Raw genomic sequence first — 25246 nt, 5'->3', positions numbered from 1 at the left:
CTACAGCGTGTTTGTAGTTAGAAGCTTGAATGACAGTCGGTGGTTAACGCAATCTTATGAAATGTTCACGTTTTCTTCTACGAAATAAAAATACGCCAGTAAATACCCCAGTCGTGAATGTCCAAAGCTTCTATGTGTCATAAAAAAATGTCATCACTCGCAGAAGACATCTTTTTTTACCGTTCAGCTGTGATGTAGTTCGTTTAAAGTCTGACGTTAACTTTTTTGTCCTGGCAGTTGAATGTGCGCCTTGAAAATCACAAAGTTGTGTATATTGTCGATTATTTTGCTGGACAAAACATGTAAGTATCATAAATGTGTGTTGGCCACAAAGCAAGGGAGGATCTAGGGAAATCCTATTGCTTTTATTCGAGGAATCCGCAGCGTTGCTAACTTCCGAGTCAGCCGACAAAAATACGTCATCAACGCTTCACTCTATTTCGGAAGACACGCTTGACTGTTTCTCATTTTATAGCAACATGTCATTTTGATTTCTCCCTATGCTGTTTTTCTCTGTTTGAAACGCTGCTTGTTTCCCAACCAGCCCATCCCTCTTCCCGTCCAGTAGGCGTTCCTACAAGAAAGAGGGATCCAATCACAGCCCGGCCCTTCACTCCATCCCTCAATGGTCAGCCTGTTAAGGACTTTTTGTGTTCACGTTCTTTTTTTCCTTTTTTTCTGCTACCCCTCATTGGGCCACTTGAGCCTGGAGCAGATGGAAAGATTGTAGTGCGGGGGAAAGTAAACCAGCAGCAGAGAGAGTGAAGATTGGAAGAAGCCATGCAGAGAGTGAGGCAGTGCAGCGACAATGCTTGATGAACTGAACCACTGACCACTTAAAAGGCTTTCTTTTCCACTTTGACTGAGCCCCAGAGAGATCAAGGAATCAGACAGGACAGTCTTAAGGGGAGACATCGTCACAACTGATGGGCAAAAACCAGCTCGGGACTATTAAGAAATAAAAGAAAGATTTTCAGACGAGAGGATATCTACAGATGCAAGCAAAGAGTGACCAGATAGAGAAGAAGTGAACAATAAAAGTGAAAGGATTCCTACAGGTGTGTCCACCAGGATTTGCTCAAAGACGACACACCAGAGTCGCAGTAAAACAGGGAGTGAGTGAGCGTGAGCAGACAGAAGTCCAGGGACAGAGCTTAGAGAAGGATGGCCAACTCAGGGCTCCAGCTGTTGGGTTATTTCCTGGCGTTGGGCGGATGGATCGGCATTATCTCCACCATCGCCTTGCCCCAGTGGAAGCAGTCTTCGTACGCCGGCGATGCCATCATCACGGCCGTGGGTCTGTACGAGGGGCTGTGGATGAGCTGCGCCTCGCAGAGTACGGGACAGGTGCAGTGCAAGATCTTTGACTCCATGCTCTCGCTGGACAGTGAGTACTTTGTTTTTATATTGGACATAATCCTCACTAACTCGTACTGGTTCATGCCTTCGATTGCTTGTAGACTGTTTGGTTAAGCTAACCCTAACCCTAACCCAACCCTAACTCACACTACGAAACGACATGATACGATGCAATACGATGATACTTTTATTGTCAGATCAAGTCTGAAAATGTTATCGCATCACAACAGCTCCATTTGCAACATCGACAAGGACACATTTTAAGACAATAAACAAGGAAACAGAAACAATCGCGTTTTTTCCCTAAACGTGCAATTGACCAGGGATTGCATCTACATTGGATTTGAAGATATTAAATGATAAAGGAATATTGTGAGTATGATAATTATCTTATTTGAAAAATCATATAATTAACAAAATGTGAAAGAAAATCTAAGTGGTTTTGAAGGGGAGTAATTAAAGGATATTCCCTTGGCTTATTTGCCAGATGACGGTTCACCATAGTTTACTTTTGGATAAGGCAATAATCTGTTTGTAGACGTCACAAAGAAAGGCTTGTAGTGTTTCTTTTCGCCTTTTTGATGAAGTTCGATGTGACGTTTCATGAGCCAAAGGATGACAAAAGAAAGATCCAGTGAAACCATCACCTTCAATCTGTCTTCCTAAATTACCCCAGGTGAAATATCCATGACGTTGTAATTCAAATCATAACAGTTATTGTAACTCGCCCATTAACTTGGCTGTTAAAAAATAAAGAGTAAACAAGTCCCCAAGCTCTCGCTATCTGGGACATATTAAACTCATAAGCTGTGAATCTCACTTAGAATGCTTCTGTTCAAATGAAAGCTCCAAAACATCATGAAGTGTAATGTGTGAGGAGTGGGAGGGGGTCAGGAATGTGGGGTTAAGACATAAATTAGCTCCGAATATGAGCCTCTTGTCATCTCCAATCTGTAAGTGGGACCTAGTGACTCATAATTAATGGCACACAGATTATAGGAATCCATCCATCTAGTGTCTGCTTAAATCATCCTATTAGAGATTCTAATGAGAGACTACAGGGGGGGGGGGGGGGGGGGGGGGTTCGGTTCAGAAGTCATTTTCATAAAACAATGAGCACTTTTTGTCTGTGGTTATATGTGCTTTCTGCTGTGTGCTGTCACGCTTGCCTTGGAGCAACAAATGAGGCACTTTGCAAACATTTTGGTGTATATCAAAACACGTTCTGTGAGCTGGTCTCCCATCTCCTTTGGTGCGTCGCGGCGATAAGAACGGCGTATTGTCTTTGCGTATGAATAGGGACTGTTTGGAGAAGAAAAGGGCAGTGTTGAGGCCAAACACCAGAGATATTCCCAGAATGCACTCCGGCGTCCCCACACGCGCACATTGTTCCATTCGTCCATTAACACAGCCCGACTCAGTGTGAGGACAAACAGTGAGGAAATTCATCTTGAAGGGTTAAGGAGACAATACTGAAATCATCCGAGCATTCTTGATCAATCACAGGTTTTTTACTCAGGTGCTTCCCCCCCGAGACAGATTATGAAATGGAGCAAGATGAGCATCCAATCATGTGTCCGAGGGGTCAGAGACAGGCACACCGCAGGTCTGAATGTTGGTTAAAACACCCCGTTGGCGTGGGTTTGATCCGACTGATGTGAGTTCTACATTCGCAGCGGGATCAGCATGTGATGGAGGAGCTAATTGTTCACCAGACTGTGACTCCTAGCAGCCGTGGTGGAAACTGTTGGATCTGTTGTAAACGCTCAAAGAGAGAGAGACGATGATCAGTACAGAAGGATGGGTTTTATTCTCAGATGAGTGCGAATGGTGGTGCTGAAAGGATAGCGTTTCAGAACCATCTTAGCACGATGTTAAAGAAAACCTGATAAGATAACCTGCTTCTGCCAATCTGTTTGGTCACATTCGTAACCTTGAATTGTGCATTGTCGCCGGTTTTGCATCGTAAATTCACGTCAAAGTCTCCCTGTGCTCCCCTAAAGGAACTTGGGATTCAGAAGATAAGGACATTGTCACGGTACTCTAATTTTAGATATGAGTAACCATAAAATCAGCCTGGTCAAGCAACTGTCCAATGTATTCAGGGAAACGCTATATATGTTTCTCATTGTTTGTTTGTAGCCTTTATTTAACCAGGTAAAGCCCCTTGAGATCAAAAGATCTCTTTTTCAAGGTTGACCAATCAGAATCAGGATCCATTTATTCGTCCCACAGAAGGTACATTTACATGGTTCAGCAAAGAGACGGACACAAATAAAACAGTATTAGTTGTGTTCAAATAATTAGTATACATTAAAAGAGTGTGGCAGCGTTATACAAAATATAGTTATATAGAGGAGCTGCCAAATGACGTTAGTGAATAGTATATTTCCTAGTACATACTGCACAGTGTTATTTTACAACATTGTTGGTGCAGCATTGGGAGTGCAAAAAGAATAAGAAGTCAGCAATATCATGTTTACGAAACAGGATTAGGGCCACATGTGAATTGTTTTTGGATGTGACCAAAAGATAAAAAAATGTTTATTAGAGTTCTGAGAAAAATGTTAGAAATGTCGATTTTCTTTGTAGTGCATTGTAGCATAGTCACAAATAGTTACTGTGACAAAAGGCTCGAGAATACAAATGTTACTCAAACAGAAGGAAACGGTGCACTTGACAACATTTTCAGCCATTGATTGATCTACATTTGGTGCTGTGAGTATTTGAGTTAGCAGTATGTGCGATAAACATTGTTTATGGAGGAACAGCCGAAGCGACAGCGTGGCTCATTGACATTTTCTCTTAAATCTCTGGCACAGAAAAATAAGATAATATATCTTAATCCTTGTGATATGGCTTTGTTAACTGATTAAGTGAACTAAACGTGTGCTTACAAGTTAGAGCATCCAATTAGTGAACGTAAGTAAGTGAAAGTACTTTTGATGGTTGTGTAGTGAGTGGGAAAACAGATCTTATGTGCAATAGAGTCACCGGTTACCTCACAATGGGACCTGACAATGCACACACACACACACACACACACACACACACACACACACACACACACACACACACACACACACACACACACACACACACACACACACACACACACACACACACACACACACACACACACACACACCACCCTCCTCCTTTTAGCCTTTGCTTTACCCCAAAAGCCCCCGATCGGCCACCTAGTTTGTCACCAACTCAAACGGCTCAGATCTGGCCCTAACCTCTGCACACCCTCAGAAATACAGAAGAATACTCCGACTGGATGAAAGAAAAGACCTCTCTCTGATGAAGAGTATTCAGAGACTCCATCAAAAGAAACTGTGGAGCCATGAATCAGACTTCAAAGTTTGTTCCATCCTCTCTTCCCCCCCTCCATCATAAGTCCCTTCAGATCAGCGTCTGAACTTCACTGCTGCGCCATGAATGATGGTGTGTGTGTTTTTGTCACAATGATAAATGATGACTTTAGGTTCCTGCCTGACGGTTGATCGACAGCCTGTTTGAAGACCTAACACACAGTCCTGTTCTGTTGTGTCCAGTTCAGCCTGGTGCTTTATTCTTGATGTTGGAATTTAACAAAAACATCAACAGGTCCAATTGATTGTGTTTTTGCCAAAGCTTTGAAGACCACGATGTGTGAGTGAAAACTCTGGTAAAAACATTTGACAAACTCAACCATTGCTGATCTCGGATATAGTAGTTAAGGGCGTTTATAGAAACTTTGAAGATTAGTGTGACTTTGACTTTGTTTCTGGTTAAGAGTGTAAGTTAAATCTTCACCTTGTAAACAGAGGTGTTGTCTTGAAATTGTCACTTAAGATCCTCTTAATAGGTCTTTTCCCGACATTAGTCAAGCTTTCCTAATGTTGAAATTGACTTTCTAAATTAGTGGAGAACATCATTCTTGAATTGGGAAACAGTTGACAAAAAAATATTCAATCAATGTTAACCCACTATCTTTTTTTCCATAACTTTAAAGGTGGGGTCATTTTGGAGAAACCAGCTCGAGTGCGCTAGAATTAGAAAATACACAGCCGGAAAAAACCAGCCACTTCCTTACATAGCCCCTCCCCCAACACACACGAACGCGCACATGACCAATGAGGGCACGAGATAAGTTTGTGCCCAGATGGGAGGCTGACAGGCAGGTAGGCCATCCAGTTACTTTAGCCGGCTCAGATGATTGGTCGTGCTTTTTACAGCGCCACGGCTTCCACAGATGATATTTCTTTATGGATTTTTTATCAAAGCACTTCAGATATTCATTGCTATCGGGATGTTAAGAGCATTCCATGGAATATAACACAAAGTGTATCTCGAGCCGGTTTCTCAAACTTACCCACCTTTAAGCTCTAGAAAAAGCCAATATATTTCTATACTAATCAATTACTTTCTATTTGAAATATCTGGCTGATTCTGGAAATAATAGTAAAAGGCATTTGTTTTCTAGAACTTTAGAAGATAAGATTCTGGTAAACCTTTCTAGATAATGGCGTTGGTTCTTGACCTTGTTAGCAGGAGTTTTGAGAATAACTTCTAAATAGCTCTTTCCTTGATGTTTGGCAGCTTTTCTTTTGTTTTTATCAATTTTGTATCAACTCTTTCCACTCAAGGTTACCTTACTGGTTTCTTTTTACCTCCAGAACATTCTCAACTATTGACATGTCAATTAGTTTGACAAAGAATATTCACATGTAAACTTAAAATCTTTTTTCTCCAGAATTTAAGATCCAAAAGCTCAACTAGTGACCGGAGCTTAAACCCTAACCCTAACCCTAACAATTAAAAAAGTACAAAGTGGAAATTGACCTTATGGTTTTCATTAAAACATTTGATTTAAAGTGTTTGTGACTTTCTATGATTTCGTCCTAGCATTCCTTCTATTCTGTGAAAACACTGCTGTACACTTTAAGCCAATGTTATTTGAAGCTAATGCCTGTGACCTTGGCTGTTAACCCTGTATGAAAGGCTCAGTTCTGTTCACTTTAAAAACCCTTTAACTATTCTTCAGCCTTGTCAGATATCAGATCAGGATATTGGGCTTTGCGTGTTTACTTCCACCGCCGCTGTGATTTCAACAATCCCCTTGCCTGTTGTAAATAAGCGGCACTCCATCAGTTTCTGACAGTATCATTAAGCGCTTTGCATCGCTTCAAACACTTCTGTGAGCATTTGAGGCAGCATCGTCTGATCGCTGTGGCGACAGCGCCGTGAAAACAATCTTGCTTTGTGACAAAGCCACACTAATCCCACTGTGTGGAACATGTAAAGCAGGCCTCCTACAGCTGCTCAGTGTGAGAGAGAGAGTTGTGTGTTTCATCTGTGTCTATTCCACCTACAGTCAACGCATGTGTGCAGATTTTTTGCATTTGTGTGTAAATATGTTCCTCCCACTAAGTTATGTGCGCGCCGAGGCCTGTGTGGGCGGCACATTCGGCAAAGGCAAAACCACACTGGAATGATCGGGAGAAAGACTTGCAAGATCATTTAAGGTCCTAAAAGTTGGAATTCCCCGGCTGGGAAACAGGACAGTGGTGGACTCTCCCTAATGAGCTTTCTGTCAGAAATGCATGCGGTCGCCCATCAATCAGCATTTGTAGCTTCATTCCTTTCTAATCATCACTTTAATGTCCAGAAATGTGTGTTTTATTCCAAGTGATGGACTGTTTGTTGTTTCTCATCTCCTCACTCTTCCCTCTCCTCTCTTTCAAATCACTCTCCCTTTTTTCCATATCTTCTATTGCATCTCCGCCTCCTCCTTTTCCTTTCTTTATCTAGTCCACATCCAGACATGTCGGGCCCTAATGGTGGTGTCGGTGCTGCTGGGCTTCATGGGCATGATCATCAGCGTGGTGGGCATGAAGTGCACTAAAGTGGGAGACAACAACCCGACCACCAAATCCCGCATCGCTGTGACCGGAGGAGCTCTCTTCCTGCTCGCAGGTGAGATTTCTGCAGTTCATGAAACCAATAACATACTGCAGTGCATTCAGGAAGAGAGGCGTCTGCTATTTTTCTTGCCTGAATCTCTCACCGGAGGTCTTCTCTAGTAATTAGAGTCCCTGCTGTAAACAGGAAGTGGTCATTTTAGACGCATTAGTCGCTGACCTCAGCCATAAACCACGAGCCCAGGGGAGAAAATTAACTCCATTCATTGCTGCAACTACAGGCTTAGCTTAGTCGAGCATTAATGCAGCAATCTCATTAATCTTTTGTCCCCCCACAGGTCTTTGCACCCTGGTGTCTGTGTCCTGGTACGCCACTCAGGTGTCCTATCAGTTCTTCAACCCAAATACACCGCCCAACGCAAGGTATGTGAAAGAACTGCTACTGCCAAATACCTCAAATCGAGAGACTGTGGTGGCGAAGTCGATTGGGACTTGGCTTGGCAAGTGGAAGGTCACCAGTTCAAGTCCCGGCAAGACCAAGTGCTACCGAGGTGTCCCTGAGCAAGGCACCGTTCCCCACACTGTTCCCCGGGCGCCGTTCAAAATGGCAGCACACTGCTCCTAACACTAGGATGGGTCAAATGCAGAGAAACAATTTCCCCACGAGGGATTAATAAAAGTCCATCTTATTTTATCTTACTAGAGATTAAACATGCAGCCGTCCTCATGTGCCATTTCAATTCTTACTTTCATTATAATTACAGTTTAGTAGCTGAGAAAATCTATTTGTGAATGCAAATAGTCTTGGACTGTTTTGAGGCATTGGACTAATGTCCCCAGTTTCTTATCAAAGTCCCAAGAACTTCAGATTATCCATAGGAGGGTTTGTGCGACACAAAATACTCGGTTAACCAATTGGTTCAGCACTAGATTATTTCATGTAAACACAGTATAGCATTTTTCTTATTTTTTTAAAATGATCTCAGGAATGACTTGTGTATGAAATAAAAAAAGAGTAAGAGACAAAAGTGTGTCTGAGTACCAGGAACAGATTTGGACTCCCAACTTGTAAAACATTCCAGTTTAGTCAATCGACCAACGCTTCACACTTGGATGCTCTGCTTGCCCCCATACATGTGCACATGTCAATTTACATGCAAATACTAGATTGTTACGTTAAACATAATTCTTTACAGGAAACCACTCAGGTTAGGTTAAGGCAACAAAGCTTTTTGGTTTAGAAAAATATTTGGGTTTGTGTTAAAGTAAATTGTGTACTTGACACAAGTAGTACTGTGGGTTTTCTCCGGAAGTTTTTCCTTGTACGATGTGAGGGTCTAAGGACAGAGGGTCTAAGGACAGAGGGTCTAAGGACAGAGGGTGTCGTATTGTCATACTGATATTCTGTACACACTGTGAAGACCACTGAGACAAATGTAACATTTGTGATATTGGGCTATATAAATAAACATTGATTGATTGATTGATAGTTGAGAATTAGTCTTGGTTTAATAGACTGGTTTGTCTATATGCTGCAGTTGATATTCTTTGGTATGTATGCAAAAAAACATATTTAATTTTGTCTTAATTTACATTATTTAATTTCATATTCTGTTCTTGTACATATCCCATATTATATTGGCATGTATATATAGACTTTTTGCACTATTTTGTATTTTTGTATTTTATTATGTTGAATTGTTGGAGGAGCTCAGGTCAGAAGAATGTCATTGCCATTTCTACATTGTAGCTTTGTGCATATGACAATAAAACCTTTGAATCTTTGAATATTGGTTAAAGTACTTAACCAGGTCTTCCTTTGGCCATCCAATGACCCAGAGTCAATATAATAACAAATGGCAAACATTAAAACCCACAGCCATACTGGACAACTGTCCTCCTAACAGCCTCTCCTCCTCTCTCTCTCTTACAGGTATGAGTTCGGCTCGGCCCTGTTCGTGGGCTGGGCCGCAGCCAGTCTGACGGTGCTGGGCGGCGGCCTGCTGTGCTGCTCCTGCTCTAAAGAGGACATGCGAGGGCAGCAGTATTACCGCCAATCACAGCCCTCCACAACCAGGGAGTACGTGTAACCCCCACCCCCTCCCAGCAGCCACTCAAACAGAGAGCATCGGACACGCTCCTCCTCAAATTATACCTGTTTCAGAAACAAAAAATAAAGAGACTATCGAGACATGACATTTATGTAGGACTCACACACGGCCATGAATACAGACACAGGGACACAAACAGTTACACTCAAGCACAATATCCACCAGTTGTCTATTGGTGGCAAACACCTTAAATAACCTCCATATTGTATGTCAATCATCCATTTTATAATGATTTAATAGAGTTTCAATAGAGTGGTGCAGTAATGAGTCCAGACCCGTAAATGAGTTCCCTCGAGATCAATAACACAAGGTGAACGAAAGCTTAAGAGATGTTCACACGTTGTTCTACAACATAACATACGTCAGTAAATACCTCACTCATGAATGCGGCCCTTTACGGGTCGCTCTTGGAAAAGAGATTTTAATCTCAATGAGTCTTTACCTGGTTAACCCTTAGATGCTTAAGTGGGTCTTTTTGGACCCGGTGAGGTGGTTTTCTTGAAATATCGTTGTAATTACATTTTTTTATCATTTCATATTCCAGCTATTCCTCAAAAAACATGTTTTGGATATCAAGCCATTCACATTTAAATTTTAAATTTGATTTATTTTAAGAAATTGTAGTTTTTGTATTACTACCCCAAGCTTCCATAAGTGGGTCAAAAATGACCCGCATGCATTTCCTATGGGATCCTATGGGAAAACGTTTTTTTTCAAAATGTAAAAAATGTTTCTAAAATTATAAATAGTGAAAAATTAAATATAAGATATTTCTAGTGTGAACCAAAATATAATACTAAATATTATACAAGTGATTTTTCTTAACCAAAATGACAAAGATTGCATAAATACACATATTATTCTAATACGGGTCCTTTTTGACCCACTTATAGAAGAGTGTAGGGTCCAGTCACTCGTGCATCTAAGGGTTAAATAAAGGACATATGTATAATGTCCGAAGCTTATATGTGTCATAAAAACAGTAACTTAATTAGACTATGAAATGCCTTTAGCTTAGTGTCGGTGACATGAAGTAATATGACCGCGATGTAGTTTGTTTATAGCCTAACGTTAGCTTTTTAATTCTGGTGATTCAAGTTACGCTTCAAAAATAAAATAATTGTGTAAATATGTGGGGATTATCCCACTGATCAAAACGCGTTAGCATCTTAAACGTTTGCCAAACGCTTATTTTCTGCAATATTTCAAAAATCCAATGGAAAAATGCTGTTACTTTTTAATAAGGGAGCCCTTGCGATGCTAACGTAGTCACTGCATCACTCTATTGTGAACGGAAACCTCTCATATGCCGTAATGTCATTATTTATCGACCTCAAGTAAGTGCAGCTGCTATAATTTGACCACAAAAACTCACACTTTAAAATAAAAAGGTAACAAATCAAAGATAAATGTAAAGTGTACCAAAGCAGAGAGAATGGACATGGAGCTAGAAATAACGATACTGCAGACATTTGCTGAACGTTCATTAGCACGTCCTTTGCTTCCTGGTTGGAGCTGCATCTGTGTATTGCCTCCATATTGCTTTGTGTATTCACTCTCCACTGGTGCAGTTACATTGTGTGAAGGGTAGGCCCTTACTTCAAAACTACAGGCAGTAACTAACCAAAGCCAAATAGAAGAATGATGTTCATAACACATTTGCAGAAATAAATTAACTGCCTGATTTTGCTTGATAAAAAAAGAGTGGGAAGCCCATTCTGAAGTCATTGAGAAGTCAGAAGGTCCAAGTCCTAAGAAATCAGCCAATAAAATACCCACCAATTAGTGGTTTTTATTTGTTGACTGTAAACTGTCTCCGGGTTATAAAACCACTCCACAATTCAAGAAGAAATCACCAGGACTTGATCGCAGTAGCCTAACGAAGACTGTTTACAGTAGGCTACTTGTGATTAGCATAACCAAAATGACAACGAGGACGCAGGTAGGTTCAGCGTCCTGAATAATTAAGGCTTCAGGCAGCCATTATTTTTTATTTCTGACAAACGTCCTGCCTTACAAAGAAGAAGCTAGTTCTCAAATAGTCCACAATAGTGTTAAACAACCATTTGAGCATGAAGACACAATGTGAACTGCAAGAGTGGAGATGAATTGTTGTTGTTAAAGACTTTGATGAAGTATGAATGCTGTTAATGATAATTTCATCATTTTACGCTTCACTAAACACAAGCAGACGCTCTCATCAACACGTATCACCAAATGCTCCATCTCCTAACACCGTCATTCCACATTCATACAATCCTCTTAATCTCCTGTATAACCGACGCAGTCTAAACTAATTCATGTTATTCTCAAACACGGGTAATCTCACTGTGGATCATAAACTATTCTACACTCGTACACATAGAGTTCATATAAGTAGCATGAAGCTTAAAACAGCTGTGATTTCCGCTTCATTTTTAAAAAGCGCCTCACATTAGAGCCTTTAAAACTCAACAGTGGGCTTAATTGACTCTTGAGTTCCCTCTTAATGCTCCCTCATACATATCCCTTGTTCCTGTTTCTGAGAGAGCCTGTCTATCACTGTTCCAGATAATAAAGCCATTCACTTTTCTCAGAATTGCTTCCATTCCCCCCATTTCCGGCCTCTCTTCTCGGTAGACACTTGTTTCTGGAGTGCTCTGTTTTGTCAGATTGGGTTGGGGGGTTGTCAGGTCAATAGAAACAAATCCCAGCGCCCTTTAAATAAAAGGGGGATGTCAGTCGTCGCTGGTCTGTCATTCGCAGCTGTGCTTTGAATAGGGATTGCGCAACAACAAGTCTGATGAAAACTGTAAAGCTCAGTCCAAAGAAAACAAACCTTGCAGCTCTAGATATACGTTGAGCTGGGTCTTCTCATCTAACTCTCAGAAAGAAAGCTAATAAGTATCCATCAACATATTTTAAAACATATATTTTGTAGTTTCCCTCCCAGTCCATCATTATTAACATTCATTTGACATTTGTCCTCTCTTAAAACTGTAGATTACCAAAATGTAGCGTCCTCTTCTTGCTAATTGGTTGCGGTGGAATTGTCAAAATAAATCAGTTCCTCTGTCGTTTCATCACCACTGTTGCTTACAGTGAAAAATGTCATGGGGTTAAGAATTTAAGAGAATTCATTAAGACGGATGTTATTGATGTGCTGTGAGGAAACTATCATTTTCCGTACAGCAGACTTATATTTAGCGCATCAGGATACTTTAACCGGTGCGCTCCAATGTTGTTGTTTTATGAACATGGACAGCAGTGAAACATATATTCTCCATTACCAAGGTTGGTAATGAAGTGAAAAGTAATGGTAGCTCATTCTCGCCCTCCTGTCCACACGTATTGATCCACAGGACTCACCATTCGAACATCTAAAAGTTTAAGAAGCCCCACACAACTCAGCAAACACTTCTACATGTTGACTTTATCTGATCCTTTCACAGTAATCAGCATAGCGTTCATATTTAGTCTTTTCGTTGAATATGGGGCTGAAAGTAAAACACATATTGGCAGTTGGATAAGTTATGGCATACATTGAGTTTAGGGTTAATAATAATAACAATAATAATACATGAGACATATATTACGCTTTGACATATATTATATTACGCTTTTCAAAAATACAAAAAGAGATAAACAAAAACAGAAAAGAGGGCGGGGGGGGGGGGGTTGGTCAGTGGTTGAATGCAGTGTTGAGCAGGTGGGTTTTGAGTGATGTTTTGAATGTGGAGAGGGGGGAAGAGTCTCTGAAGGTTTAGGGTTATGCTTAAACAATCTCATAGGCTGTTTCCGTGAATGCCCGAAAGTCCTTTCACGCAAAACCTTGCGGTATTATTGGACAGCATTTTCTTCTTTCCTTTTCGTTGAGGAAGGTCCAGTATTTCCTAAGCTAAAGGGGATAATAAAGACAGCATTGAAGCTCCTTTCCTTATCCTTTAAAGCATTCAAACAGCTCTTATCCTAGCCGTCACTCAGGTACTTCTGGGTCATTTCACTATGTAAGGAACCTTCCAAAGTAAAATTGACAATTCGACAGCAACCCTAGTTTCTTTCTTAGTAACCCTAACCCTAATCCTCACCCTAATCCTCACCCTAATCCTCACCCTAACCCTAACCCTAATCCTCACCCTAATCCTCACCCTAACCCTTACCCTAATCCTCACCCTCACCCTAATCCTCACCCTAACCCTAACCCTCACCCTAATCCTCACCTTCACCCTAACCCTAATCCTCACCCTAATCCTCACCTTCACCCTAACCCTAATCCTCACCTTCTCCCTAACCCTAACCCTACACAGCTGTTGGAGAATCTGAGCAGTCTTGATGTGTCTCTTATTTCCCCTCCTGTCCTCTAATCCTGTTCTTCTCTGACTGTCTTCTTCTCTCCTCTAATTCAGGGCAGAGTTGTTGAGTGAAACTAGTTTCCCTGACTGATCAGCCCCTGCCTTATTATCGAGGACTGTCCGACTGTCCAACCACTGTCTTCCCCTATTTTTCCCCGTTATCGCTTAGACCCTAAATTTGGATTGTAGAATATTCTCTTTTCCTCAGTACTACATCTGCACCTTATCAGTCTTGTCGGGAATCAAGATGAATTGTCTTCTCCCATTTGCCCCCCCCCCCACCTTCTGAGCCTTTTTCTGTAAATATGGACTCTTAAAGGATATGTGAGAGATAAGACGACCTCCTCCATTTCAACCCTCTCCTCCCAACCCTCCTCTGTCTCCCTATTGGTGGAAAGTTAACAATAATTTGAAACCCTTTGTGGTTCTGTTGCGCTGATTTATGATTTCGCTTATATCCTATGACCTCTGGGTGTTTTTGTAAATGTTTCTTTAGTTTATTTTGTGTGTGCGCTGTGACTGTACTTTGACTGAAACGTGTCTTTTTTTCCCTTTTGAATTGCAGACCAAATGTTAAAAGTACCCCACCAGAGAAAAGGGAGCAGTACTTGTAGTTTGGGAGAGTCTTCTGGTCTTACCATGGTTTAGATTCTGTCAACAGACAAAACCCTCCCACTGAGGAATTCAAAAACAGACAGACACAATTAAAGTAAGAAAAGCATCCTTTTTAAAGCAGCAACATCAATTTGAGTCTTTGTTGAAGTAAAAATATATTTTAATGTAATAGTTGTTTCAGTAGTTTTGAGAAAGATGATATCCTGGTCTTGTCTGTTTTGTTGACTTCAGGAGAAACAGTAATTCAGGGTATGTTTCTGTAACACGTTAAAATGCCCGGGTGTACATACCACCTACTCTATTCTTTTATTTTTACTACATATATAATGTTTTACTACAGTGCCTTATAACACATGTTTGTGCACATGTATGTTTTTGACTTCATGGATTCGTTAAAGTCTCCCATCCCTTCTGAGGGATGTGTTCACAGTTCCTCTGCCAGCCATTCTGTGTGCCTTTTTCTATTGTTGGATTTCTGAAAATGAATGTGAAGCTACTCTAAAGTACCACTTATGAAACAACAAATACATACGATTGATCTTAAGCATAGTGCCTTACGCCACTGTTTGTAATAAGCTGTGTGCCTGTTACCGAGTAGCCTGGATTGAGGATATACCCAGTACATTCATTTGTTTCGTTAAGTGCCAATATGATTTTGTGTAAACGACAGTCATTGTATTATTGACTGTAAAGGACGTACTGTACTGTGTGTTGTATCCTGTACTAAGGAACGCCAGTTTTCTGAGTGTTCAAATGCCCTTCTGAGGCCTGCATTTATTTACCATGTCATTCCTTTCTCTAATATTTACCTCCTCAATGTTGTGTATCATCTCATTTACAGTATACCCCTGTCTGTTTCTTTTAGAATAAAGTAAACAGAGGAATACAAATGGATTTGGTCACGAGTCAGTGCTTTTTCAGTTGTTTCCTAACTTTTCACATTGCCTGCCTTTTTTCACCGCTCCCCTTCTACTCGTTTCTCCTTTCCGGCTCAAATACTTATTTTGCACCCCGTTGTTCAATAATTGCAGACGTGGAATTCCACTTCTGCTCCACTGGACTGTAGCCCACTCTCTGACTCACAACTTGCTCACCACTACAAATGATAACAAGGCTTGAAATGTCCTCCCATGTTGAGATTCAACAATGAAGCATGTGTTACATTTCAAGCTTGGCGTTAAGGGTTAGCATTAATGTGAGAGGAAGTCACGCTTTTTGAGTATCAAGATTTTCATCCCAGCTGGTGATACTACTGCTATATTGCTCCTCAAAACAGACACATTAATTAATATTGAATTATTCTTCCTGTCCATACTTGCCATGTCAACCCAACATCCACAACCTTCGTTCTGTGCAAAAATGCATTTCAAAGTTCAAGCAAAGCTTAAAATGATGCATTGCCAGTCTGAGACAAATCAAGAAGATTAGGGTTAAGGTTTCTGTCAACCCACTCAGCTAACAATAATTACTAGACAATTCTGCAAACCCTATATAAAATGTCCTGCTCAAATTATTGATTTCCATATTAACAGATAGCATCCATTGTATTTTAAAGTTCCCCCTTTTGAAAAAGAAGTGATATCTCAGGTCTCTTCCAAGGTAAGAGACGTGGGACAGAATCCACAACCCTCATATTGTTTAAAATGAGTTTTAAAGTTGAACTTAAGCTTAACATGAAGTATAAACAGTGTGAATTAGCCAAAAGGTTAAAGGTCCCTTCTATTGTTAAAGTGGGATCTCATGTCTATTTACTATGGAGCAAGTACAGATATGCAACTATTGTAAAAGTATTAAATTCCTACATACACTGAACAAAAATATAAACGCAACACTTTTGTTTTTGCTCCCATTTTTCATGAGATGAACTCAAAGATCTAAAACATTTTCTTTATACAGAAAATAACCATTTCTCTCAAATATTGTTCACAAATCTGAAAAGATCTGTGATAGTGAGCACTTCTCCTTTGCCGAGATAATCCATCCCACCTCACAGGTGTGGCATATCAAGATGCTGATTAGACAGCATGATTATTGCACAGGTGTGCCTTAGGCTGGCCACAATAGAAGGCCACTCTGAAACGTGCATTTTTGCTTTATTGGGGGGGTCTGGGGGGGGGGTCCGAAAACCAGTCAGTATCTGGTGTGAGGCGTAGGGTTAGGGTCATGTTGTGAATCGAGTGGCCTGTGTTCGTCGTCCATAACATACGCCTGCCCATACCATAACCCCACCACCACCATGGGCCACTCACATTACCCTAACCCTAACCCTACCCCTCACACCAGATACTGACTGGTTTTTGGACCCCCCAGACCCCCCTAATAAAGCAAAAATGCACGTTTCAGAGTGGCCTTTTATTGTGGCCAGCCTAAGGCACACCTGTGAGGTGGGATGGATTATCTCGGCAAAGGAGAAGTGCTCACTATCACAGATTTTTTCAGATTTGTGAACAATATTTGAGAGAAATGGTTATTTTGTGTTTATAGAAAATGTTTTAGATCTTTGAGTTCATCTCATGAAAAATAGGAGCAAAAACAAAAGTGTTGCGTTTATATTTTTGTTCAGTGTATGTAAACACTGTCCATATTCAGGAATGTTCAACATGTTCTAAACCAAACCCAGTAGTATGAACCTGAAAATGGCGACAGGAGAAAGAACTGCTAAATCAGAGTTGAAAAAAATGTAGGTTTCAGGTTCGTGAGAAAAAAGCGTGTGCTACTTTGACTCCATATGTGTGAACAGGTGTTAACATCGTGTACCTTTAGAAAGGCATTCGTGCATGGCCAACATGGAGAGAAAGAATGGTTATTACAACCAATAACTTTCAATACACATGGATTAAAACAAATCTGGTCGTGAATATTTACCTGGGGGCTGAATGATGTAACATACAGTTTATTTTTTGGGCCAAAAAGAGTGTCAATGAGAGCAAAACAAGGCAGTTTGGGGAAAAAAGCACAGTGTGTACAGCAGTGGTGGGAACAGAGTACAGACGTGACATCTCACACACACCTGCCATGTTCAGACTCTCCTACACTAACTATGACTACAGTCTGTTTAACAACACTGACATGTAGGCTAACATTCACACCGTGTAAGACTGTCATGTAAGAAAAAGAAAATGTTCCACGGGGACATTTGCTCCATCTGTACGCACTGCTGTAGTCTACAGAAGCATTTCACAACAACTGTGATTTATTACTCAATCATAAAACTCAGACCCATATTAAACTCATTTATCAGCCTCTGTCTCTTTGTGCTAAACTCAAGCTATGTGGGAATGATTTGCCTTCTTATCAATGTACTCATTGGTGGTGAAATGTAACTATGTTGATGTATTCAGGTTTCATGAAGCTGTCTACTATACCCTCACTCCATTCTTCCCTTCACCCACTCATCCCTTCATATCTTCGAGCCTAAATCCTTTCCTCCCTTTCTAGTTGACATCATCCATTCATCCCTTCTTCCCTATATACCTTAGACGCTAAATCCTTTCCTCCCTTTCTAGTTGACATCATCCATGTATCCCTCCCTACATCCCTTTATCCATTCGTCCCTTCCTCCCTTATTTCTCCCTCCTTACATCCTTTTGACCCTTCATCCCTTCCTCCTTAAATCTCTTCAACCATTAAACCCTGCTTCCCAACATACCTTTGACCCTTCATTCATACCTCCCTCACTTCATCCATTCATCTTTCCCTTCGTACTTCCCTTCCTCCAATCATCCCTCCATTTGCCTAACAGATGGACGACATCTTTCGTCCTTCTTTTTCCCTTCTTCTCACTTTCCTCAGTCGCTTCTGATATAAGATATTGAGCTGAGCAAACACTATATGTTCATTCATGTACTGTAAATGAATGTGTTGGCCCACAGAGCAGAGGTCACTTACATAATGAACCCGATGAACCGAAACTTGCAGCAGAAACCAAATCATAACAGTAAATACAGGAATGTGTTTTCCCACTGGAATGATGGATGATGTCCTCCACATGTGTTTGATTGGGACTTGCACATCGTGGTAATCAAGGAATGCGAGCCTGGAATCTCCTTTATTGTTTAACTGTAAACATCATTACAATAAAGCAACATGTTTTTTTAGTGCAACTCCTCATTCATATTGAGGGGACTGAGGGCTGACTCCAGCCCTTTACATTAAACAACCTATTTGAGAAGCTTTACATGTATAGCATAACATTTCTGCACTGACATGTCTGTAAAACGTCTAACTTATACATGATGTTGAGTTGTGTGGTTACATTATCCCAAAGGTTTCCAAATACGTTGTTAAGTTAACAGTCAGTTTCAATTGGTCGCATGTTATGGGGTCATATTCCCCTTTGTTGTTGTCGTATAAAATCATTAAAAACTACCCATAAATTCAACATTAAAAGCAGTTCTGAAAAGAGAATTATAGACATATTGGTGCAGTTAGGATTTTGAAAGAAAGGTGAACTCAATGGATGGTGTGAAGCTGACAATTGAGCGGCCCGACCAAGCAAGGAGGCAGAGGCAGAACGTCCAAAATACAACCCGGTGTGGGCATTTATTACGTCAGGAACACTTGACACACAGCCTCGATCCTGCTGTTTCTCCCTGACCACAGCCACAAGGATCTCACACACACTCTCTCCCAAACAGCTAAACCCCAGAGCCTAAATGCCCAACCCAATCAACCCAACAGGACACAGGTGAGGGGGGAAGAGACACCACAGAGCACCAGGTGCACACAATCAATGGCAACAGACATGGGGAAAGGGGAACACATTTCAAAATAAAATACAATAAACACTACATCAATACATAATATAAACTGTATAAACATGTGCACATATGCAAGGCCCGAAGCCATCAGTGACAAAGTTACCTTCGTCACAGATGGTTTACAGGACATGTAGATGGTGTGTCATATTCTGTGTTTTTGACAATATAATCAAATAAATCGTATTGCGTTTCTTTTTTAAATAGGAAGGCAGAATTCTGTATAGTAGAGGCTGCAGGTTTGTTTGTTTGTTGTGTGATGACACCGACTTCCTGTCTGTTCTGGGTGTTAAGGCCCGGACACACCAAGCCGATTTTAGCCGTCGATGGGCGTCAGGCCGACGATGAGCGTCGACACGCCGTACTCAGATTGGTGTGTCCCGCACTGTTGTGTCTTTTCAGCCGTGCCGACAACTTTTCGGCTGAAAACCTACCGATTCGATGTCGAATCGGTAGGTTTTCGGCCAAAGGCTGTTGGCAAAATAAATCACTCTGATTGGCTGTTCAGCTTAGCGAATCAGTGCATGAGAAGCAAAACGGAAATGAGGGACCCAAACAAACGATTAAGAAGGCACACACAGACGGCTATTCTTTTTCATTTTCATCTCACCTGGACTCAAGAGTTTATTTTTCATCATAGCGATCTGGAATGAAGAAACCGAAGACCAACGCACACGCTATTTGTTGTTTGTTTATATCACGCAGTCTGTTCTTCTTCTCTCGTGTGTCTTCCGGTTGTTGCCTCTTTTGAATGACGGATACACACTACCGCCGCCTGCTGGTAAGGAGAGTTATTGCCACTCACGCATGCGCAGTGCGTACGTGCTTCTTGGCCGTCGGCTGAAGTCTTTGCGGTGTGTTCCAGTGCGACTGTTGACCAAGACGCAGGAGACGTGAGGCGACACAACAGTCGGGTCCGTCGGGATGTGTTCTTTGGTGTCAGTTGGGTGTGTCCGGGCCTTAAGTGTTGACCACATACCAAACATTCCAACTTTACAACTGTAGCTGCCTGAATTGTAAATAACCCAATAGTGAGGAAATGTGTTTGAACCAGAGAACAATATGAATCTGAAGGAGTCACCCGCTGTAGAGAAACCACAAAAACAGATTTGATTAAGGCTGCTTGTAAGACAGAAGAGCTGCAGTGAAGGCCTCAAAACAGACAGAGAGCAACAGCTGTGGATCCCTGTAGGATTCATGGATGTATAGAGAGGTGTGGTGATGATGTCTTTTTTTTAGGCTGACCCAGAAGTTAGCATCTCAAGGGCTCCCTCAACAAAAAGATAGATAGATAGATAAATAGATAGATATATAGATAGATGGATAGATAGATAGAGAGATGGATGGATAGACAGATAGATAGATGGATAGACAGATAGATAGATGGATAGATAGATAGAGAGATGGATGGATAGACAGATAGATGGATGGATAGACAGATAGATGGATGGATAGATAGATAGAGAGATGGATAGACATATAGATGGATGGATAGATAGATAGATGGATAGATAGATGGATAGATAGATAGAGAGATGGATAGATAGATAGATGGATAGACAGATAGATAGACAGATAGATAGACAGATATATATATAGATGGATAGATAGATAGATGGATAGACAGATAGATAGACAGATAGATAGACAGATAGATAGATAGATGGATGGATAGATGGATAGATAGATAGAGAGATGGATAGATAGATAGATGGATAGACAGATAGATAGACAGATAGATAGACAGATAGATAGATAGATGGATGGATAGATGGATAGATAGATAGATAGATAGAGAGATGGATGGATAGACAGATAGATGGATGGATGGATAGATAGATAGATAGAGAGATAGATAGATAGATGGATAGATAGATAGATAGATAGATGGATATATAGATGGATAGACAGATAGATAGATGGATATATAGAGAGATAGATAGAGAGATGGATGGATAGATAGATGGATAGATAGATAGATAGATAGATAGATAGATAGATGGATAGACAGATAGAGAGATAGATAGATGGATAGATAGATAGAGAGATGGATGGATAGATAGATGGATAGATAGATAGATAGATTGGATAGATAGATGGATAGATAGATAGATGGATAGATAGATAGATAGAGAGATGGATGGATAGACAGATAGATAGATGGATAGACAGATAGATAGATAGAGAGATAGATAGATAGAGAGATGGATGGATAGACAGATAGATAGATGGATAGATAGATAGAGAGATAGATAGATAGATGGATAGATAGAGAGATAGATAGATGGATAGATTGTCACGATCTGTCTTTATGGTGTCTTGTCTTGTCTTGTTTCATGTTTTATGTTGAAAGGTCTTCACTTCCTGTCTTGCCTGTTTCTGTCTGCGTTGTGTCTCGTTTAAATCTGTCTGTGGTTCCCGGTCGTTAGTTTCGCTGGTGTGTCTAATTTACCCGATTGTGTTCACCTGGTGTCCCTGTGTTTTCTCCTCCCTCCTCACCTGTGTCTTGTTTCTGTGATTAGTCTTGTGTGTATTTAAGTTCTGGTTTTTCTGTCTGTCTTCGTCGGTTCGTCTTTTGTCATGACTAGTTCGTTGGTGAGTGTTCACCTCATACCTGAAAGACCATACCTACAGGGTGACTTGGAGAGGGTCTGAGTCCGACCCTTGTCAATTAACTACAGGGGTCCCTCAGGGCTCTGTTCTTGGTCCCCTCGTCTTCTCCCTGTACACAAACTCGCTCGGATCAGTCATTAGCCCACATGGTTTTTCTTACCACTGCTACGCTGACGACACCCAATTAGTTCTGTCCTTTCCCCGCTCAGAGACCCAGGTCGTCGCACGCATCTCTGCTTGTCTAGCTGACATCTCTCAGTGGATGTCTGCTCATCACCTCAAGCTCAACCGTGACAAGACTGAGCTGCTCTTCCTTCCGGGAAAAGATTGTCCCACTCTTGACCTAACAATCAACATCGGCACCTCAGTTGTTTCCCTGACTCAGACTGCAAGCAATCTGGGTGTGACCCTAGATCAGTGGTTCCCAAACGGTGTGCCGCGGCACACTGGTGTGCCGTGAGGCAAGTCCGGGTGTGCCGTGGGATTTTGTGACAACCATACGTTATTATTGCAATATACAACTACACATAAATAATATTTTTTTTATTTACTATAATATCAGTACTTTGTAGGTTTATATATACGTAATCTGCGCGACTTGCGCGTCCACATCTCCACGTGCAGTGCTGCATAAACATGGCTGAGTCAGCGATAACTTTCGAGGGGTGGAGGCAGGGCCGCCCCTGGCCAACTTGGGGCCCCAAGCGACATTGTGAGATGAGGCCCCCCCCCCTAACCGACAGGAGTGAACTTTTTTTTTTTGGAAACAAAGTAGGCTACTTTGCAAATATAATTCCTGTTTATTATTATTATCAACGGTTACTTTTTTATACAGTGAGGTAAATGGTAAATGTGCATGTATGTCGTTCAGTATGGGTTTACAGGTGAATTTTGCATTTCCTGCCAAATACTAGCCTAAAAAAGATAACAACATAATTAATGCAAATAAACTACTTCTACTGATAATAATAATCATAATCAATTCAATAATAAAAATACTATATTGTTTTATTATAATATAGTTGTAATATAGTCAAGACAAAACATGCTTATGACATGCTCAAAAACTGATATTTCTTAAATCTGTATTCTAGTTCCCTCTGTCAGCAATATATCAACAACTACACACACATTTCTATCAGTATTTCTCTGTGTTGTGGTTGACATGATGATGACTGTTAGGAGTTAAGGGGAGAGGCTGAGCATCACCATGAAATGTGCAAATTGACATAAAAATGAATAAAAGGGGAAAAAATGCCCCATGTTTTTTAGGCTGTAAACTTTAACTGTTATGTAAGCCAACTAGACAGACAGTGTGTCTCTCTTCCTCCTGTATATTAGCAGATAAAAGGCATCACATACTTGAATGAATGGTAAATAAAGAATGCTGGAAATAACTGCATCTCCATTAGCCTATATGCTATGCAGAGACTGCCTTCTTCATGTCGTGAATTGCAGCTGATGTTTTAATATGGCAATTGGCAATTTGACTTATACAACATTCGTAAGTTGTACATTTGACTCATACAATAACCCACCTTCGAGTGATGCTCTAGTTTCTTCATGTTTTGTTTTTTGCGCCGGACTGAAACTGTCTTTTCACCGACATCTCTTCACCTGCACTAGTGGCCGTATCAAAGCCGTGATTGGTCAGATGTCGATTCATTGCAACGGTGTCGGGTTACAAACGTGCTCCTCTTGTCACCTCTCACGGCCCGTCCACACAGCGGCGTGCGCCGCACTCTCACTCTCGCGGGGGGTGCGCGGAGAACTAAGCGGAGAACTGCGCACAGCAGCTGAGGCCCTCTGGGCGGGGCCCCCTGTGCAAGGCGGGGCCCCATGCAGCCTGCGTGATTGGCCTGTAGGGAGGGGCGGCCCTGGGTGGAGGTATGCCCATTATTTTGAGTTCGTCCGAAGAATAGACAGGAATGTGACGGTGAGGTGCAAACTGTGTCCAGGCCAGAAGCTGTTATCCACTGCTGTAAACACCACGTGGTCAAACCTCAACAAACACCTGCAAAGAACACATGCTAAGGTGAAGCTACCGCACAGGCTATTTGTTGTTTGTTTATATCACGTCGTCTGTTCTTCTTCTCTGTCTTACGGTTGTTGCCTGTTTTGAATGACAAATACACACTACCGCCGCCTGCTGGTAAGGAAAGTTATTGCCACTCAGGCATGCGCAAGTTCGTACGTGCTCGGCGAGTAAAGTAACGAGTTACTTTATGTAGATAGTAACGAAGTAGTGTAATATATTACTTATATGTAATATGTAATATATTAAAAACATTTAGTAACGACCCCATCTCTGGAGTTGGCGTTCTCTACTCTGATTTACATGAAGAACAACAGGAGGTCACGGCTCTCTGTTGAACAGGACTTGCGAGTGGCCTTCTCCTCAGTGCCACCAAGGATTAAAAAATTCTGCGCGCCCCGACAGGCACATGCATCTCACTAATTTGTAAGTCGGCAAAAATATTTACAATAGCACATGTTTCAATGCTGATTGCTGAAATGTTAATTTTGTGACCTGTCTGGTTTAAATGAGTGTGTTGCTGCTTTGATGAAACCTAATTTGATAAAGTTTCAAATACATTTCTGAAATATTTCGTTAATAAATATTTCATGAGTAATATAGTTGTCTTTGTCACATTTTATTTGGCATTAGTAAATAATTATGCACATTTACAGATATTTTACATGATATGAGTGATAACACGTGTTATAAGGGCTATTTTGCACAATAGGTGTGCCTTGAGATTTTTACTTGTCCTTTGGTGTGCCTTGGGCACAACAAGTTTGGGAACCACTGCCCTAGATAACAACCTGTCCTTCACTGCAAACATCGCTGCTACAACCCGTTGCTGCAGATACATGCTTTACAACATCAGGAAGATACATCCCCAGCTGACACAGAAAGCGACTCAGATTCTGGTCCAGGCTCTCGTCATCTCACGCCTAGACTACTGCAACTCCCTCCTGGCTGGTCTACCTGCATGTGCCATCCAACCTCTGCAGCTCATCCAGAATGCAGCGGCTCGTCTGGTCTTCAACCTTCCTAAATTCTCCCACACCACTCCGCTCCTCCGCTCCCTTCACTGGCTTCCGGTAACTGCTAGAATCCACTTCAAGACAATGGTACTTGCTTACCATGCTGCGAATGGATCTGGCCCTTCGTACATCCAGGACATGGTTAAACCGTACACCCCAGCGCGTGCACTATACTCTGCATCAGCCAAACGACTCGCTGCGCCCTCGCTGCGAGGGGGACCCAAGTTCCCATCGGCGAAAACACGTGGGTTTGCTGTCCTGGCTCCAGGATGGTGGAATGAGCTCCCCATTGACATCAGGACGGCAGATAGCTTGCACATCTTCCGGCGCAAACTGAAAACTCATCTCTTTCGACTCCACTTCGAGCGATAGAACTATTAACGAAGCACTTTTATACTAATAAAGGACTGGCTTTTCTAAAGCCAGTTGAGTAGCACTTGAAATGTTTGGCTCTATGAAACCTGATGTACTTATATGATTCTGTTTTCTTCAAGGTTGTT

At 41.4% G+C, this 25246-nt stretch overlaps 1 protein-coding gene across 2 annotated transcripts; it reads left to right on the top strand.

Annotated features, from left to right (window-relative positions):
- Positions 1 to 517: 517 nt before the first annotated feature.
- Positions 518 to 15219, top strand: cldn19 (claudin 19). Of its 2 annotated transcripts, none has more exons than XM_034236579.1 (5): positions 518 to 1387; positions 7159 to 7323; positions 7607 to 7691; positions 9202 to 9348; positions 14276 to 15219. In XM_034236579.1, the coding sequence occupies exons 1-5, from the start codon at positions 1165 to 1167 to the stop codon at positions 14322 to 14324; spliced, it is 669 nt and encodes a 222-aa protein (XP_034092470.1). In that variant the 5' UTR covers positions 518 to 1164; the 3' UTR covers positions 14325 to 15219. The 2 variants fall into 2 exon arrangements, with proteins under 2 accessions (XP_034092470.1, XP_034092471.1); XM_034236580.1 differs by having other exon boundaries at positions 13765 to 15219.
- The last annotated feature ends 10027 nt before the right edge of the window (positions 15220 to 25246 follow it).

The sequence above is a fragment of the Gymnodraco acuticeps genome, unplaced genomic scaffold, assembly GCF_902827175.1.
Source record: "Gymnodraco acuticeps unplaced genomic scaffold, fGymAcu1.1, whole genome shotgun sequence".
Classification (NCBI taxonomy): domain Eukaryota; kingdom Metazoa; phylum Chordata; class Actinopteri; order Perciformes; family Bathydraconidae; genus Gymnodraco; species Gymnodraco acuticeps.
This window is presented reverse-complemented; position numbering and strand designations above follow the sequence as displayed.

What these genes read in the sequence shown, in the direction of transcription:
- cldn19 (XM_034236579.1), top strand. Translation starts at nt 1,165, where the DNA reads ATGGCCAACTCAGGGCTCCAGCTGTTGGGTTATTTCCTGGCGTTGGGC. An exon ending in CTCCATGCTCTCGCTGGACA is followed by an intron (nt 1,388 to 7,158) that starts GTGAGTACTTTG and finishes TTCTTTATCTAG; the next exon opens with TCCACATCCAGACATGTCGG. An exon ending in AGCTCTCTTCCTGCTCGCAG is followed by an intron (nt 7,324 to 7,606) that starts GTGAGATTTCTG and finishes GTCCCCCCACAG; the next exon opens with GTCTTTGCACCCTGGTGTCT.